The sequence below is a fragment of the Medicago sativa genome, chromosome 1, assembly GCF_051527215.1.
Source record: "Medicago sativa cultivar Bolivia chromosome 1, Bolivia_mono, whole genome shotgun sequence".
In the NCBI taxonomy this organism is placed as follows: domain Eukaryota; kingdom Viridiplantae; phylum Streptophyta; class Magnoliopsida; order Fabales; family Fabaceae; genus Medicago; species Medicago sativa.
Window position 1 is genome coordinate 17,326,532 of NC_140749.1, and position 19,196 is coordinate 17,345,727.

Genomic DNA, 19,196 nt, shown 5'->3' on the forward strand with positions numbered 1-19,196 from the left:
AGGCATCCTCGCCTCCAAGGAAGAAATCGGTACTTAAAGAACGGTGGAGGAAGCTGCGTTGAAGGAGAACCGAACGTGACTTAAGTCACGTCGAGTATAAGATCTGCGTGACTTAAGTCATGTGGGAGTATTTTGGGAAGTTCAGGTGGGCGCGAGCAATTTCTGTTGTGAGAAGAGCAATTTTCTTAATATTATACCACTAAATATCATTTTACTCGATAGATATTTTTTAAATTTGATTGTTGGATTGTAAGTTTACATCAAGTAGATCATCTACGTAAAATTTCATACAAATCTAAAATACTTTGATATGTCATTGATACGCATCATGAATAAAAGTTTATGTGTTTTTATAAACATTGTTCATTTTGACGAATCTCAATAACATATCAAATGATTTTAGATTTGTGTAAACTTTAAAATGGATAATCTATATGATATAAGTTTACAATACAACAGTCAAATTTAAAAAATTTCTACCGAATAAAATAATATTGAACGGTGTAATATTGGTGTTTTAAAAAAAAATATATTGAACAATTTAATATTGGTGTAACATTATATATAGCCGACTCATTAATCAATAAAGTCGAACTATATATAATGTTTCAAAAAAAAAAATAGTCAGACTATATACAACTAAAGTTCATTTAAAAAAATTAATATTCAACTAAAGTTCAATTAATTTAGTTCATCAATTAAAATCAAGAAGTTAATTGTGAAGTCGAATTTCAAACTTTGATGGAGTTAACCCGATTGTTGCCAACCCTACATATGGGCACCACTTTTCTTCTTTCTGTCGTGCTATGCATGCTCCTTGTTTCGGACGCTACTGTACTCAACGGACTTGGTGCGGAACTACTTTCTTTTTAACTGCTGCCACTTGCCAATTTAGTATAGGGAATTAATATTATTGCTCTCCACCCAGCACTATTTGCTCGCACCCTGCAAGCGTACCAAAAATGCCCTTGCGCAAGTTAAGTGACGTAGCGTGACTTAACTAACGTACGTTGTATTTATGCGTGACTTAAGTCACGCACTACGCGAGTTAAGTCGCGCAAATAAGGTTGATTTTTTACTTTTTTTTAATGCCCTCTTGAGGTCAAAACTTATTTGATACCCTCTTCGGTATATGTCAAATAGCTCTTGGGGAAAATAGTGATCAGCCCTGGGGAAAACGACATCAAGATGCCCTTTTCCCGACCGGACCGACCACTACTTCCCCCAGAAGCCACTGGTATATACCTAGAGCGGTATAACCACCCTATAAACTAATAAGAAACAAAGAAGAAGAGCAAGAAGAAGAGAAAGAGTGGGATGAGAAAATGTGAGGAAAAGAGGAAGTATGTGAGGGTTTTTATAGAGGGTATTAGGTATATAGCAATTAATGAGTCAAAAACGTGGTCAAATGTGAAGGAAAACGTGCAAAAACCATTGAAGACCACTGACTACCGTCCAAGAAACGTTTGTGCCTCAGTTTTTAGAACCGGCCAACTTACGCAAGTTAACTTGCGCAGAGATTATAAGGTGCGTGACTTAAGTCACGCACAGATTATATGGTGCGTTAGTTAAGTCACGCAGTGTGACTTAATTAACGCAATATATTTTTTATAATAAAGTCAATAAAATTGCGATAGCGTGAATTCAATAAAATAAATTAGAAGAATAAAGTCAATAAAATAAATTTGAATAAAATTCGAACAAATATTGCGACAGCGTGAATTCAAATAAATATTGCGATAGCGTGAATTCGAATAAATATTTGCGTTGGAGTTTTGAATAAATAAATTCGATAAGTACACAACATTAATTCTTAGACAATTTTATTTAGATATAATTTCATCTACGTTACATTACATTGTGGTATCATTACATTACATTACGTAAAAGACATGTACGTCAACTATCATTACATTACATTCGGAAATGTACCTTCCAACTACAACAATTATCTTACCTTTGAATGGGGTTAATTTAAACTAGCTAAACAGCAGGACTCCAACATTCGTCCAGAAGTGCTTTTGTTCCATTCCAAATGTTAAATTCTTGTTGGTCTTGGTTTAAAATGATAGTATCTAAGTGCCAACGGAATGAGGTCCAGACCTTGACACTTCGATATCATCATTTAAACGAAGCCAACAAGAAATTAACACTTAGAATGGAACAAAAACACTCCCGGACGAATGCCGGTGTCCTACCATTTAACTAGTTTGAATGACCCCATCCAAAGGAAGACAATTGTTGTAGTTGGAATGTCCATTCCAACTACAACAATTGTCTTACCTCTGAAATGAGGTAAATTCAAACTTGCCAAACAATAGGACTCAAGCATTTCGCTCAGCATTCATGCCTTCCTTTGAAAAGAATAAATTTTTGTTAGGCTTGATTTAAATGAATGTATTCCAGTGCCAACGAAATGAGGTCCATTCCTTGACACTTAATACCTTCATCTAAACCAGCCAAACAAAAATTTAATCTTTTCAAAGGAAAAACATAAATGCTGAGCGAAATGCTTGAGTCCTCGCCGTTTGGCAAGTTGAATTACCCCATTTTAGAGCTGAGACAAATGTTGTAGTTTGAATGCATCTTACCCTAACTAATGACGATCTTCTGGCGGAATCAAGCTGTTCATGATATCTTCAGTTGATCTCAGCAACGTCACCCGCATATCGATCCACTGGAACTTGGTGTGCTCCCAAAACATACTCGTCACGTTTTCGTCGTTCTTTAACTCCACCCAAGTGAATGATACCCTCCCCTCGTCGAGCGTTGGACGTTTATATTGAACGTGTTCCACCCTCCTTGTGTCTCTGGGGTTGACTCGTTGGTTGAATTCATTCAGTTGATCCTTGAGACCTCTTAACGTTACATCAAGGCACCGAACCTTCAACCTCTGAGGTTCTCCGCCGTTGAATTCTGCATGAACGTTGATCCACCCGGCCATTGTTTCAAATCTACACACATAGAAATTAAAAATAATCAATGAAAAACTCATTCAAACATTTAATCAAACACTTGGTGTGCATATTATACATAAACCCTAAAAATGATAACTACAACATAAACATGCAAACATCTAAATAATTAAGCAATATTACTCATTTGCATGTATATTACTCATTTGCATGTAACATTGTATCATATTTTGCAAAAAAAATAAAAATTTAAACAAACCCTAATTCTAAAAAAATTTCTAAAAAAATCAACATAAACATGCAAACATCTAAACATTTTAAGCAACACAAGTCATTTACATCCTAACATTGTATGATTTCCATCCAAAAACACCAAAATTTAAACAAACTCTAAATCTAAAAAATTTCTAATTTAAGAGAAAAAACCTAACATGCAAACATAAAAGGTCAATGGTGTTTGATCATGAGAACTTACTTGTTATTGGAGTGTTGTTTGATTTGAACTTGAAGGAATTTTGGAGTTGGGTGATTTGAGAGAGATTTTTGGGATTTTTTGAGATTTTAGATGAGAAATGAGGAAATGAGGTGCTCTGCCTTGTTTAAGAAAGCACGCAGCGCAAGTTAACTAACGCTGCGCATGTTAACTCACGCAGCGTTAGTTAACTTGCGCAACAATTAACACTTGCGCAAGTTAACTTGCGCAAGGGTATTTTTGGTAGGCTTGCAGGGTGCGAGCAAAACGTGCTGGGTGGAGAGCAAAATTCGGGAATTAATTCTCTTTTATTATCTTAAATCATGGGCCAAACTCTTCACAACAAAAACTCTATCTTTATTTATTCTTCCTTCTTTTAATGGCTTTTACTTTTCCACCTTATCATTTACCCGTGTCCTAATTTTTTTCGTCGAAAATACCCTATGTTCGGATTTCAGAATCCGAAAAAGATTGTTAGTTATTTTCGGATTTTAGAATTCGAAAGAACGCGAACCAATGAAATTTGTGTTGTATTTGATATCAAAAGTCTTTGCTTACCGCCGTAGATCTCCGCATAAACTGCAAAACAATTGCTTGGATACTATGAATGGTCAACGGTGACCATGACATCATAAACACTCCTAAAACTAAAAAAAGTTTAAGAAAAAAATAAGAAAAGATGGGAAGTAAAGAATAAGTGAGCATGCAAGGCTATTTATAGTCTTAAACCTGTCATAGAATATAACTACAGTCAAAGGAAACTTTTTCCATGCATTGAGAGAGTCAGGCCCGGCACGTAAGGATCACCGTACAATCAACAGATGCAACTTGACTAACCGATTAGGTTAAAACGTCCCCACATACTCATCATTTAGATAGTCTACTAAGATAACTAAACGCGACATGAATGTTATTTAATTCCAACAAATAAATAGGGGGGGGATTCAAAGAGTCATAATCGCTACTTATTTTTCTGCAACCAAAACAGGTAACTTGTTCTGTTGCAAATAGATAAAAATTGCAATCTCTTATCCCTCAAATCTTTATTTGTACTTTGTTAAACCAAATAAGTAACGGGACTTGTTTGGACAAAACGATAATCCTTGTGGATACGATACTCTACTTACACTTTATTACTTGGTAAACGATCTGATACACTTGCCTAATCCGACCATCAGGTATGAAAGTAAATGTCCAAAAGTCTAAGGATGTGTGTTCTAATGGAGTGTTTGAGAGTGTTAAACGAAGTATTCAAGAAATCTCCTTTATCAACTTCATGGCCAATTTGGGCACTACTTGGGTTTTCCTTTGATACATGGTCGAGCTACCAAAGATACATATGATTATATTTTATAGAATATGCATAAAAAACTCTCAACTTAGAAAGATAATCTCCTTAATAAAGCGGGGTGGGTTTGCCTAGCCAAATTGGTTACTAAGACAATACCTATTTATACTATGCAAATGCATCATTTACCTACAAATATTTGTGATAAGATCGACAGAGTCATCAAGAGATTTATTTGGGGTGACACATGTTGTAATCAAAAGTGGAATAGAGTTAAGTGGTCTATTGTTACTTCCCCTAAAAAATTTGGAGGCCTCTCTATTAGGGAAGTTAGACTTTCTAATTTTGCTCTTCTTGGGAAGTTAGTTTGGAATGTTCTTTATGATCCTCATAAGCTTTGGGTGAGGGTTTTATCTCACAAGTACATAAAAGGTGGCGAAATTTAGAGCATTAATCTGAAGAAGTATCTTAAAGGCATTGGAAGACTTGAGACAAGGCTTTCAATTCCGCATCAGTGATGGATCCTCCTCATTCTGGTATGATAACTAGACGGGGCTAGGAGCACTTTATCACTTGGTTGATTTTGTCAATATTTTGGATACTAAATTCCAACTTAAGGATGTTAGTTTCATTGGATCATGGGATTGGAATAAACTGATGACAATGGTTCCAAACGACCATAACATGATTGCTTATCAGTTCCCCTACTTTGGCCTCTGATGATAATATTCAGGATAGATGGGTTTGGGGAGCTTCTCAAAAAGGAAGGTATTCTCGTTTTACATTATAGAGAGCTGAATGATAATGAAAGTTGGGATTGGATTTGGAAATTGTCAGTTCCGGCCAATGTGCAACATTTTCTTTGGCTTTGCGCACAATGTGATTTCAATTAACAAGTTTCGACATCACTGCAACTTGGTAACTTCTCATATCTGCCAACGATATGGAACACATGATGAAGATGAGCTTTACTGTCTTAGGGATTATGCTCCATCGAAGGAAGTTTGGCAACAAATATGTAGTGTTAATCATCCATATTTCTTCAGCTTCACATCCTTGAAAACATCGTTACAAACTATGTCAACATGACCTTTTGGAAACATATTTGTAATAACTATTTGGTGGATCTGACGCTTCTGAAATAATCATACTCTTCGCGACAAGCAATGGAAAACCCAAAATGTCATTCATTTTATAGATACTATGCGTACCGACCTAACTTGTGTTAATTGAATTGTTGGATTCTCTTCTAATGAGGGGCAGGGGGTGTGTTTGTTGCTGAGCTATTTGAGGTTTACTGTGGTTTGATGTTGGTAATCAACAACTTTATTTAACGAGTTATTTGCGAGACAGATTCTTTAGAAGCTCTCCATCTTCTCCAACATCCAAATCACTCACATATGCATGTATTGACTTAACTAAACAAAAAAGAGAATGTTAAAGAGTGTCCCATGGACATTGGTTAAGCAACCAAAATAGGTAAGATTCTATTAAAAAGTGGTGTAATAATTACTTAATTAAAAGTAAAAGCTTATATTTTCAAGACATAATTTATGTTTTTAGATTTCTTAACCGGTGCCCGAAGGAACCGGTTAACAAGATCCAACAAAAAAGGCTAACTAATGTTTGAATTCATACATCTACTTTGATTTCTCGTTCAAGTTCATTAAATAATCATAATGGAACGACTATAAATTCAAGGTTTTGATAAGCATGATATGATAATTCCATTGGTTCATTTGTGCTTCATCATGAAATTCATGGCACCAATTGAGTTTCTAAGTCACATGCCACTTGTGTCTTTGATCGTGCTTATTTTATGTACTACTGCCCCAATATCTGCCACAATTTTTTTTGATTGTCATGCCATATTTAACTTTGGTGCTTCCAACGCTGATACTGGTGGTTTGGCTGCGGCTTTTCAAGCACTTCATTTCATAGGTAATTATTTCTTTCTCTATTTCATTTTCTTTCAGCGTATGTAAGGCTTTATTTTTTTATTTTTAATTACTTTTGAAATTTTCTTTCAGTGTATATATGTAAGGCTTTATTTTTTTATTTTTAATTACTTTTGAAAAGTGGCTAAAGACAAAGCTGTTGTATTACTTTCCATATCGTAGATAACTACAGTCAAATGACTATGCGTGTGGTTCCCTACAGTAAGTAATATTGCACTGTCGGTGTAAATAAGTTTTACACATGCATCTAATATTGTTTTGTTAAATCATTTCAAAAGTGAGAAATATATAACTTATTACACCTCATTAGTTGATGTGGCAACACATCATTGGATGCAGGTATAAAAAAACTTGTATATCGACAGTATATATAAATTAAACTCTAATTTATCATTAAAAAATGTAAATACATTCTCAATGTTATGATATCAATGATTATAAAGATAAACCCCTAAAAATAGCACACATTTTAGACAAATGTATTTTTTTAATATTTGTGTCTAACTTTATATAACAATTAATTTGAAATAGACGGATAACAATAATGAGGTAATTGCCTAATGCTCTGTTTGGGAGTTTGGAGGGGAGGAGAATGGAGGACTTGAAAATAAAGGAAGAAATGAGTGGAAAAAAATGAGGAGTTTTGGGAGAGGAAGACTTTAAGGGGTTTAGTATTCTTTATAATACAAAATCCTTCCAATTTAGAAGAACTAACAATTAATTTGAAATAGACAGATAACAATAATGAGGTAATTGCCTAATGCTCTGTTTGGGAGTTTGGAGGGGAGGAGAATGGAGGACTTGAAAATAAAGGAAGAAATGAGTGGAAAAAAAATGAAGAGTTTTGAGAGAGGAAGACTTTAAGGGGTTTAGTATTCTTTATAATACAAAATCCTTCCAATTTAGAAGAGCTAAAAAAATTGTATTGGAGGAGGGTTTTGGGAGGGGGGTGAGTAAATTTTCCAAATCCAATATATATTGTTATGATACATCAAAATTAAAAGTGTATTAATCATAAGTATTCTTTTATCATTTATTAGAAAAACACTCTCTCAATTTTTTTTGAAGAGTGAAGAATCATTTTGCATTCAAAAATTACATACCAACTAGACATCTACCCATGCGATGCACGGGCAAGTTTTGTTAAATTATTATTGATAACTATTATAGTTAAAAAAAAAAATAGTTCATAATATATTGATGTTGTTTTTTGATAAATAATTGTTTCGAAGATAACACTACCAAATTATTGTTGATGTAGATTACTAAAAAGAATGGGAACAATTAATAAATAAGTGAAATAGACCACTTAGAACTTAGTTCTAATTCATTTTTGTCCCAAAAAAAACTTGGTAATAATGTGTGTAACACTCTCAATTAAAAAGAGAAACACATATAATTGAGTGTATGAGGATGAAATGTTTTCAAGTTATTGAAGCATCTTGTAAAAAAAAAATCATTCCTTAAATATAGATCAAATTGACTCCATTTTATGAGTGGTAATTGAGGATGATTTCTTCTTATGACCGCAAATGCATAGAATATATAGAGGTAATGGTGGGGGGGGGGGGGGGGGGGGGGGGGGGGGGGCAAGTGGATGGAGTTTAGAGGCAATTTTTTCTTTTTTACCAAAGTGGGAAGTTAATGTGGTGTTTATATGCCATGGAAGTGGGTTCACCGATGATATGTTAAACTTTTGAAACTTGATTTTTTTAATTGAATTGGGTTAAGGTGGGGTTGGGGGGTTAACGTGGCGGTTGAGGTTAATTCATTTCTAATTAAATTGGGTAAATGTGGGGTGGGAGATGGTTAACGTGAGTGGGGGTTATTTTTAATTTAATTAAGAGAAAGACTAACAACCCACATTTTAACACATATTTTTCAACTCACTCTCTTTGATTTATTAAAATTCACATGAAACCCACTAAATTTATATGCGACCCACATAGTTTGGTGCACTTGAAGGAATGGAGGTGTGGGAAAGTTTGGAGGGAAAACATTAATGTCACTACTTCTTTATTAAAAGGAAAGTGGGTAGTTTTTTTTTTTAATTTAATTTTTTATTTTTATTTAATTAATAAAAAGAGAGTTTTTATTTTATTTAATTAATAGAAAGAGATTAGTTGGAGGGAAAAGAGAAGTTTTGGAGGGAAAATGTATAAGAAGAACTTGTAGGATTATAATTATAAATGATGATGATAACAAACTCCAATACATACATATACATCACAATAATATATAGGAACTCACATAGTTTTACATCATTGAAGAATAATTGCTATATTTCTAAAGGATTTTAATTTTATTTAACTATGATAATTTTGTAATTTCAGCACAGAGCTTTGGACTTCCCTTTCTTAGTCCATACCTTAATTCTCTAGGACCCAACTTCACACATGGTGCAAACTTTGCAACTGCAGCGTCAACAATCAAAATTGCTAATAGTATTATACCTAATGGAATGTTCAGTCCATTTTACCTTCGAATTCAGTACATTCAATTCAGAGATTTCATACCCAGAACAAAATTCATTAGGGATCAAGGTAAATTCAACATTTTTTTCATTGATTTTCTCTCTCATTGATATCATTCGGTGATTTTGAGTTTTATTAGGACACAAATTTGCCTTTTCTTTCTTCTTAATTTTTCAAATATATGGCCAGGAGGAGTATTTGCAACGTTGATCCCTAAAGAAGAATATTTTTCCAAAGCCTTGTACACATTTGATATTGGTCAAAATGATCTTACTGGTGGTTTTTTTGGTAATGCGACTATACAACAAGTCAATGCTACTGTACCCGATATAGTAAACAATTTCATAGTGAATATAAAGGTATTTTTTTTTTTGACAAGAAATATCAAGGTGATCGATTGAACACCCATCTTCAATAAACATTATAATTTGTTGATTTCTCAATTTCTTGTTCTCAATTGATGACACTTATTGGTGATCTAGAACATACACAGTTTAGGGGCAAGATCATTTTGGATACACAACACAGGGCCAATTGGTTGTCTTCCTTTAATTTTGACTAATTTTCCATCTGCAATAAAAGATAGTTATGGTTGTGCAAAACAATACAATGAAGTATCTCAATATTTTAATTTGAAGTTGAAGGAAGCCCTAGCTCAACTTCGTAGTGATCTTCCTCTTGCTGCAATCGCATATGTTGATATCTACTCTCCTAAGTACTCTCTTTTTCAAAATCCAAAAAAATACGGTGAGCCAAACCAAGATGACCCCATTTTCAAGCTATATTTGAAATGACAATGAGTTCGGTAAAATTACAGTAACACTGTGATTTTGTTGAAACTCCAAAGTGTAACTTTTACTAAAATCATAGTGAATCGCCATGATTCTAGTAATTTTGCACTAAATCCAAAAATATGTACTATAATGCATATATTATGTTATTAATTTTAAAGCTTCATTACAATCTAGGGTTTGAGCTTCCACTAGTGGCATGTTGTGGCTATGGTGGGGAGTACAACTATGACATTCGTGCTAGATGTGGAGAAACCATAAATTTAAATGGTACAAGAATTTTTGTGGGTTCGTGCAAAAGTCCATCTACTAGAATAATATGGGATGGAACCCATTACACAGAGGCAGCTAACAAGATTGTCTTTGATCAAATCTCTACTGGAGCTTTCACAGATCCTCCCATTCCTCTAAATAGGGCATGTTACAGAAAGTTCACTTGAAGTTAATAAGTTTTCTATATTAATAATAAGGTGAACCCTATCATCAATTACAAAATAAATACTATATATAGTATATGGTAAAAATGAATAAATTTCTTTATATTAGAAAATATGTTTTTGCGCTTAGTGGAGACACATTACACCAAAAAAATAATGTTTTTGCAGCCACATTTTTGCTTCAAACACCTCATTTTAACTTCAAACATTCTTCAAAATAGTAATCCTCTTTTTCTTTCATAAAGTTCACCTATATATTGGTGGAGTTGTAGGTGGATAAATGGTTTAAAAAAATCTCTCTAAATCTTAGAATAGCAGCTGAAAGGAAGTTGATTCCAGCCTCCTCTAATAACGATACCTATTAAGATTTAAGGGTGTTATATTGTAAATTTGTAGATGGTCCAAAAAATAATGGAAACGAAACTAAAATAATAAGATAAAAATGATTTTACTTAATATTTTTTTTTGGATTTTCTTTTGCAGATTTCACTTGATTCGGATTTTAATTTTGTTTACCAGTAGCATTTGAACTTTGGTCCTATGTATACCTATAATGTAAGCTTATGGAGAGATATGTGATGTTAAATTTTTATTTTTTGTTTGACTAAAATGCGATGTTAATTTAATAGTATGTAATGTTGATTTCAGAATAATAAACCTAATTGCAGACACAAATTTTAAGATATATTTCATTTACTAAAAAATGTTTGCGAAACACACACGGGAAGTATGTCACGACTTCTTTAAAGTCATTGGTTAAACCCGTTACAACACCAACAAAGTTTCGCTTACTGCCCAAGATAGATAGCTAAAATATCAAAGATTTAATAAATAATATAGAAAAGTAGTTGCCCCCAATGGGCTCTATTATTGTCTTAGCTTTTCAAAGTGTATTTTGTTTTTTAAAACTAGATTGAAAGATGATTGACGGACTAAATTGACTAACAATTTTAACTTTAGAGACCATTCTTTCATTTTAAAAATTTGGACCACTAAATGATCAGATTCTTACTAATTCAAATAAAAATGATGATTAATTATCTTGAAAATTAACTTAGAATGGTGCGTACATTAATATTTATATTTTTCACAAGGAGGTATATATATTCTCCATGCTGAAGTTTTATAATGTCATATTTACGACGAGGGTACCAAAGTGATGATGAGAGAGGCACTTAGAGAGAGTGTATGAAGTTAAGAGACAGAATGGTCGTGTGACAAATGAGGGAGAGTGGATATTTGATCTTAAGAAAATACAGGCGAGATGGTATAAGTTATCAACAAAAATAGTTATTCAAATAACATTCATCCAATTTCAAATTGTTTGTATCTTTTATCACCCGGCCCTCAAAAGTATTTCTTGTTCTTTTTGATGTGGTTTTTTAATAAAATTATTTTTGCTTATTAAATAAAATTGCAGGAGTAGCTTTGATTCTTTTTACCTGTCTCGGTAACAGGCGTAGTTGCTTTTGGTGTGTTGATGGCTTGTGTCGTTTAATTATTTCCATCCTTTTATAATCTTAGTAGGTGTGTGTGTTATTTAGGAGTAAACTTTTTCATTGGTGTAACATCTTTTGTAGGTACCACTGGTACCTAATCATATTAGTATAATCCTTTCTGCTTATTCTAAACATAATTGCTTTGTTGAACATATTTTCTGAGTTTGAATCTGAAACCTCAAAGTCATTTTAACAACAAAAAAAATTGTTACACAATTTTGATCTTGTTACTAATTGCATACTATATAGCCACCTCCTTAGTATAGTATATAAGAAATTTGGTAGTTTAAATTAAAATTAAAGTTGATGGTATTATTAAATTTGTTAATAATTTATATTGCTTTTTTATCTAATTTTGAAGTGGGTCCTATAAAAAGTATAAATAGACAAGAATTTTTTCAAGTGAATCTTATATTCTTTAGTATTTTCTATTTTTTATAAAGGATGTCTTCTGCATCAAAAGGATGTTTGTTATAATCGTTCTTTTTTTGGCCTCTTCAAATCAAACAAAAAATTAACGAATATTACAACTCATGTATTTTTACTATATTAATTGATACTATAACAGCACATCATTTAACGTATGTGTAAAATAATTTTACTCAATGATGTATAGAAATTAGAGTCTTGTTAATGGATGTCACATCACATACACTAGAATTCTTAGTTTGTTTTTAAGAAACATTTGCAGGTTTTTTTTTTTTTTTAAAGAAGAAACATTTGCAGGTTAAAAAGTACTAAAAATTAAATACAATCCTCAGAAAGAAAGGACAACACAGGATTTTCTACTTAAATACTAATACTTAACTTCTGTTGCATAAATTAATTATAGTAGATGCATTTAAGATAGACTCGACCAAACTATACAAAAATAATAATTAAAAACTACGACCAAACAATACAAAAATAATAATTAAAAACTACGATACCCATTCAAACCAGAAAAGCTATTCTTTAAGGAAAATGCTACATATCAAGAATGAATTTTCTTGATGAATTCAAAAATGACATGACAAAATAATCACCCTTAGATTTTAATCTTATTTATTAAAGTTTAAAAACAAAAACAAAATACATAACACCCACCACCCCATGATTTCCGGTCAGGCTAAGATTTTATTGGCTAACATTAATATCGGGACAATTTCTTGATAAAACCTTTCTTGATAAATAATAACATTGCTCATTCTTTAATTTCATATATCTACTGTGAGGTATATTATTAAATAATCATATTTGGCTATAAATTCAAGTTTTCAATAAGCATATTACGATCATATCATAATTTCATAGGTTCATTTGTGCTTCATCATAAAATTCATGGCACAAATTGAGTTTCTTAAGCACATGTCACTTGTGTCATTGATTGTGCTTATTTTGTGTTCTACACCCCCAATATTTGCTACAAAGAATTGTGATTTTCCTGCCATTTTTAACTTCGGTGCTTCAAACTCTGATACTGGTGGTTTGGCTGCTGCCTTTCGAGCACTGCCGTTACCATATGGTGAGACATTTTTCAATAGATCAGCTGGAAGATTTTCTGATGGTCGAATCATTCTTGATTTCATAGGTAATATTGTTTTCTTTTTCCCTTTCTATTTCATTTTCTATGAACATATCTAATGCTTTATTGTGTTGAACACTTTTGGAAAACAAAGCTTTTAAATCACTTTTGATATTTAATACATTCAAACAACTATGTGTGTGGATCCTCTTATAGTAGATGCATGGTGCAACACCCGTGGAGATAATAAGATTTAGAAAGAAATTACACATTTATTTGAAAATTGCTCTTCTCTCAATAAAAAATGCTCGCTCTCAACTCAACTTTCGAAAATATCTTGCATGAGTTAACTCACACAGGTGTATAATCCAGCGTGACTTAAGTCACACTCGACATATGACTTAAGTCAGCGTGAGTTAACCCACGCAGGTTATAACCCAGTGTGAGTTAACTCATGTAAGTTATAATCCCAGCGTGAGTTAACTCATGTAGGTTATAACCTTAGCGTGAGTTAACTCATGTCGGTTATATTTCAGCTTACCGAATGTGAGTTAACTCACGCACAGGGGCGAATCCAGACTTTAGGTACATGTGGAGCTAAAATTTCAAATAAATAATAATACAAACAAATTTTTTTTAATCGACAAATATTATTACCTCATTGTTTGATACAATACATTACAATGAAAATCATCTCATATCCATTTGTTGAAAATGAGATAAAATGACATCATTGTCAATTGTTAATAGAGCATCTCTTAACCACTGATTACTCATTTTATTACATAGGTTACTCTTCACAACTTTCATAGCTGAAAAAACATGTTCAACACTTGCAGTTGCTACCGTGCGTGTGTGCTATATGTGTTTTATCTACTAAAAATAAAAAAATAGGGAAAAACATGTGGAGCTATAGTCCCACATAGCTCCAACATGCATCCGCCCCCTGCTCACGCAGAAGTATTTTGATCAGTTTGTATAGGAGCGAGCAGTTTTTGTTGGGAGAAGAGCAATTTTCCATTTCTTTTGTTTGAGAATCCAAGTTGTATGAGATTCAAGTCTCAAGTACGATCATGTTTTGTCGTAGAAATATTAAGATTCAAGTTGTGCATAGAAACATAATTTTTTTTTTTTGTTGCAGAGTTACACTTTGACCCACCTTCACTCCCTATTTTCTTAAAAATCGCACGTTCGGATGAGTGAATAAAGATGAGAGCATCATATTTGAGTGTCATCATTTTTTCACGTTGGACAATAAATAAAAGTTTGGTCATCATATACGAAGTTGACTTCATTTGCTAAACACTATATATAGAAGATACATCATCAAACTTTCAAGTCCTTATCAATATTCAATACACGAATACTAGACAAGAAATTTCACCTAATACATATGATATTATATGCTCCATTATTTTTTAGTTAAACCACGTTAAGAGTCTAACAATTTTTTTCAAAGGCAAAATATATAGTCTATAACTTAAACTTTCATATTTATACGATAAAACATGATCGTGAGTGGGACTATAGTCTTTGGACTTGAATCCCATAGACCTTGGATTCTCTAATGAGAGAAATGTGTTTCTCTCTGTATCTAATGGTCTCCACAATTGTTGCACCATACATCTACTATAAGAGTATTAATTAATTCGGTTAATCTATATGGATATTTTTTATTTTTGAAGGATAATATGGATCTTTAATAAATGGTTTAAAAATGGATCCTTATTATTTTTAATAAAAAATAAATTTTATAATAACAAATAATAGAGAACAAATATAATATTTTATCAAAATTTACTAAAAATAGTAAATTTTAGAGAGTAATACATATTAGACACCGCCTAATAATAATCATAATAGGTGCCAAGACACAGAGATATTCGTCACAAAAACAATTCACCTTAAATCTCAACAAAAATATAATAATAAAAAGACGTTATATTCAACTATTTTCAAAACTTAAATTAAAAAAATCTTATCTAAACGTAGTATAATTCCAATAAAGATAAAATCAATTGACTTTATTAAATAAGAAATCAAGTATATTAAATTAATAAATGATTTTGTATTCTAAAGCATATAAATCATAATTTTATTTTTTTAGGAGATTCTTATATCATTATTATTAAATTAAAATTTTGTAATTTTACATTTTTTTTAAAAATAAATTTTGTAATTTTACTAAAATACTAAGAACTTTTAAAAAAAAGCCTCATATATAAATTCATTTTAAGTCTTCGTATATGTTGAGCCCCCCTGAATATCAAAACACATCTCTCTATGTCGGTTTTATGAAATAGCCACCCTGAAATTCATATGAAATATTCATTTCATTTGACATCCAAAGAATGCAAACCAATAACAAACAGCTCACATGGTTTTACAACAATGAAAATTATTTCTATATTTATGAAGGGTTTTAATTGTATCATTTTTTTTTATTTCAGCACAAAGCTTTCGACTTCCCTATCTAAGTCCATATCTTGATTCTCTTGGGTCAAACTTCACACATGGTGCAAACTTTGCAACAGCAGGGTCAACGATCAAAATTCCTAATAGTAATATCATACCTAGTGGAATGTTTAGTCCATTTTCCCTTCAGGTTCAGTACATTCAATTCAAAGATTTCATACCCAAAACAAGGTTCATTAGGGATCAAGGTAACTTAAGATTCTTTTTTCATTGATTTTTTGTTTTCATTGAAATCTTTCTGTGATTCCGAGCTTAATTAAGGACACAAATTTGCCTTTTTTTCTTTCTTAATTTCAAAATTTACTTGCCAGGAGGTGTATTTGCAACATTGATCCCCAAAGAAGATTATTATTCCAAAGCCTTATACACATTTGATATTGGTCAAAATGATCTTACTGCTGGATTTTTTGGTAATAAGACTATACAACAAGTCAACGCTACTGTACCCGATATAGTAAAGAATTTTATAGAGAATATCAAGGTAGTTCAAAACCCTTTTCTGCTAACTTTATCTACAATTACATAATCAAATAAATTAATTCATGAACTATAAAAATCATACTCTATTTCTATAATATTAGATTTTTATTGTATTAGATTAATACCCTTGTTATATATATATATATATATATATATATTAATAAAATGCAACTTACTGGTGATCTAGAACATATACAATTTAGGGGCAAGGTCATTTTGGATACATAACACTGGACCAATTGGATGTGTACCTTTAATTTTGGCCAATTTTCCATCTGCTATAAAGGATAGTTATGGTTGTGCAAAGCAATACAATGAAGTATCTCAATATTTCAATTTAAAGTTGAAGGAAGCCCTAGCTCATCTTCGCAAGGATCTTCCACTAGCAGCAATCACATATGTTGATATTTACTCTCCTAAGCACTCTCTTTTCCAAAATCCAAAAAAATACGGTGAGCCAAATCAAATTGATCCTATTTTCAAGTTAGGGTATATATATTTGGATTGCGGTACATTTACAAAATTATAGTGACAGTGTGATTTTGTTGAAGTTTTAGATTTTAGTTTTTGTCAAAATTACGTTGACTCGCTATAATTATGGTAATGTCGACCTAATGTATTTATGTTATTAATTTAAATCTTCATTAACATGTAGGGTTTGAACTTCCACTAGTGGCTTGTTGTGGCAATGGAGGAAAGTACAACTATAACATTAGTGCTGGCTGTGGAGCAACTATAAACATAAATGGTACAAACACTGTTGTGGGTTCATGTAAAAAACCATCTACTAGAATAATATGGGATGGTACACATTACACAGAGGCAGCTAACAAGATTGTCTTTGATCAAATCTCTACTGGAGCTTTTACAGATCCTCCCATTCCACTAAATAGGGCATGTTACAGAAAGTGATCACTTGAAGTTAACGAACTTTTTATATTTAAAAAAAAAAAAAGGCAAGTGATATTATCAGTTTAAAAATAATTATGTTATCCCGTGAGCTTAGCTCAGTTGGCAGGGATATTGCATATTTTATGCAGGGGCCGGGGTTCGAACCCCAGACACCCCACTTCTCCATATATTATATGTACATGTGTATTATATGTATATGTGTGAGCTCTAGCCACTAGGCTACTTGACCAAAAAAAACTAAATGTATTATATGTATATGTGTGAGCTCTAGCCACTAGGCTACTTGACCAAAAAAACTAAATAAATAATTATGTTAAATCGTGGTGGAAATTGAATAAAATTGTTTATATTAGACATATATGGTTTTGTAGCAACCTTATTGGAGTTATCAATGAAATATGTTTACAACAAGTTTATAGGAACACTTTGTTGTAAGAGAACAATTTTACATTCTAAAGGTTGTTCTTGTGTAGATAACGATTCATTATACTCTGATACAAAGCGTACTATACTAAATTGAAGGAAAACAATAATTCTTTGAAAGGGTTTTACAGAAGGAAGACGAGACCAATCCTCTAAGCAAAGTGATGATCTGAATGGTTTGTACAAAAGGAAGGTGAGACCAAATTGAAGGGAAAATTGATTATCTAATAAACAGAATGCATCGAATTTAAAATTTTATTTTCCATTCATTAGATCATTACAAATGATCATGAATCAATGATATCGATTTTATATTTTGTCGCACATAAAATTTGTAGTCAAATTGATTCTAATCACGAGTAAAGCAAGTGTATAGATATATCTAAGGTTGTCAAAATAGGGACTTTACTTCAGGTCGAAAGGAAATAGCAAAATCGGGATCGTAAAATCGCAATCACAATTGAAGTATTTTACTCAAGGACTTTTGTAGAATCGATATAGGAACTTGTAAAATCGCAATCAAAATCGATGGATTTTACCAAAAATAATAATAATACTAAATATATGTTATAAGTGGTATATAGTCATAAATGACTTGGTTCATAAGTAATCGTAAAATCGCAGTCAAAATCGATGGATTTTGCTTATTTTGGGATTCCACTATGGATTTGAGTCGTTGAAGGTGAAGAAAGTTGCAAAATCCTGAATTTTAGGATTTAAGTGGGATTTTGACAACAATGGATATATCTACTCATCTAAACGAACAAAATTTCTCTGATTACCGGTGTTAGCCAAATCGAATGGACCTTCAAAAAGAATGGGATTCAAAGAGTAGCTAGGGTTTCTGAATTTTGTGATGTGTTTTTTTAGCACCCTAGTGCATTATATTTATAGACTCAAGCATGCACGTCATATTTTCTGGTGTAATATGTTTCACTTAAATACACAGTTTCTTACGGTGTACCGCGTTTATCTAATTTCATAATTTAAATGTTAAGTCATACTTATTAATTTATAAATAAGTCTTATTTATTTTATTTTTTTTTTGACAAAAAATAAGTCTTATTTATTTATTTCTCTCATCTATCTGTCATATGCGTGTGACCGTGTAGGTTTTATAAACAGCGATAGACATCTAGTAATTAATACATTGTTGTCACCCAAATAACGATAACTATTGAAGCTTTTTGTAGGAGATACCCATCATAATCTCCATCACTTTTTTTATACAGCATAACCCGTGATTTGATCCAAATATTTTTCACTTTTTACTATAATTCTTTCATTATATGTGTATTTTGTTCGAATATGATTTTGCTACAACTTGCGCCCGTTCTCTACAGACGACGATAGTATTATTATACAGATACGAGCCATCTGTTTGGTACTTAAGCATTTCCTAGTCACCGTTATTATATTAGTATCCTTTGATAAACCCCTTTTAGCCTCCATGCAAATATTCTTTTAATGTTTATGGCGACGAATTATATCACAAGTCTTAAAACTATAATGTTATCTATTTGATTTCATTGGAGTTAGATAGAATTTTTAAGAAATCGGTATGATTT

At 31.9% G+C, this 19,196-nt stretch overlaps 2 protein-coding genes across 3 annotated transcripts; both read left to right on the top strand.

The window, feature by feature from the left end:
* The first annotated feature begins 6,394 nt into the window (after positions 1 to 6,394).
* On the top strand, positions 6,395 to 10,464 carry LOC146953198 (GDSL esterase/lipase ENOD8-like). Its single transcript, XM_085708339.1, is given in 5 exon segments — positions 6,395 to 6,616; positions 8,904 to 9,176; positions 9,297 to 9,466; positions 9,590 to 9,854; positions 10,076 to 10,464. Coding segments are annotated over 5 exon segments (1,161 nt in total). The 5' UTR covers positions 6,395 to 6,426; the 3' UTR covers positions 10,339 to 10,464.
* Positions 10,465 to 13,110: 2,646 nt separating this feature from the next.
* Positions 13,111 to 17,563, top strand: LOC146953199 (GDSL esterase/lipase ENOD8-like). 2 transcript variants are annotated; one of them, XM_085708304.1, is made up of 5 exons: positions 13,111 to 13,404; positions 15,789 to 16,001; positions 16,125 to 16,294; positions 16,481 to 16,745; positions 16,949 to 17,563. In XM_085708304.1, the coding sequence occupies exons 1-5, from the start codon at positions 13,155 to 13,157 to the stop codon at positions 17,203 to 17,205; spliced, it is 1,155 nt and encodes a 384-aa protein (XP_085564430.1). In that variant the 5' UTR covers positions 13,111 to 13,154; the 3' UTR covers positions 17,206 to 17,563. The 2 variants fall into 2 exon arrangements, with proteins under 2 accessions (XP_085564430.1, XP_085564434.1); XM_085708308.1 differs by having other exon boundaries at positions 13,111 to 13,338.
* Positions 17,564 to 19,196: the final 1,633 nt, after the last annotated feature.

Coding starts and splice junctions, on each gene's coding strand:
- LOC146953199 (XM_085708304.1), top strand. CDS start 13,155: ATGGCACAAATTGAGTTTCTTAAGCACATGTCACTTGTGTCATTGATT. Junction 13,405..15,788: donor AATCATTCTTGATTTCATAG/GTAATATTGTTT, acceptor TTTTTATTTCAG/CACAAAGCTTTCGACTTCCC. Junction 16,746..16,948: donor CCAAAATCCAAAAAAATACG/GTGAGCCAAATC, acceptor ATTAACATGTAG/GGTTTGAACTTCCACTAGTG.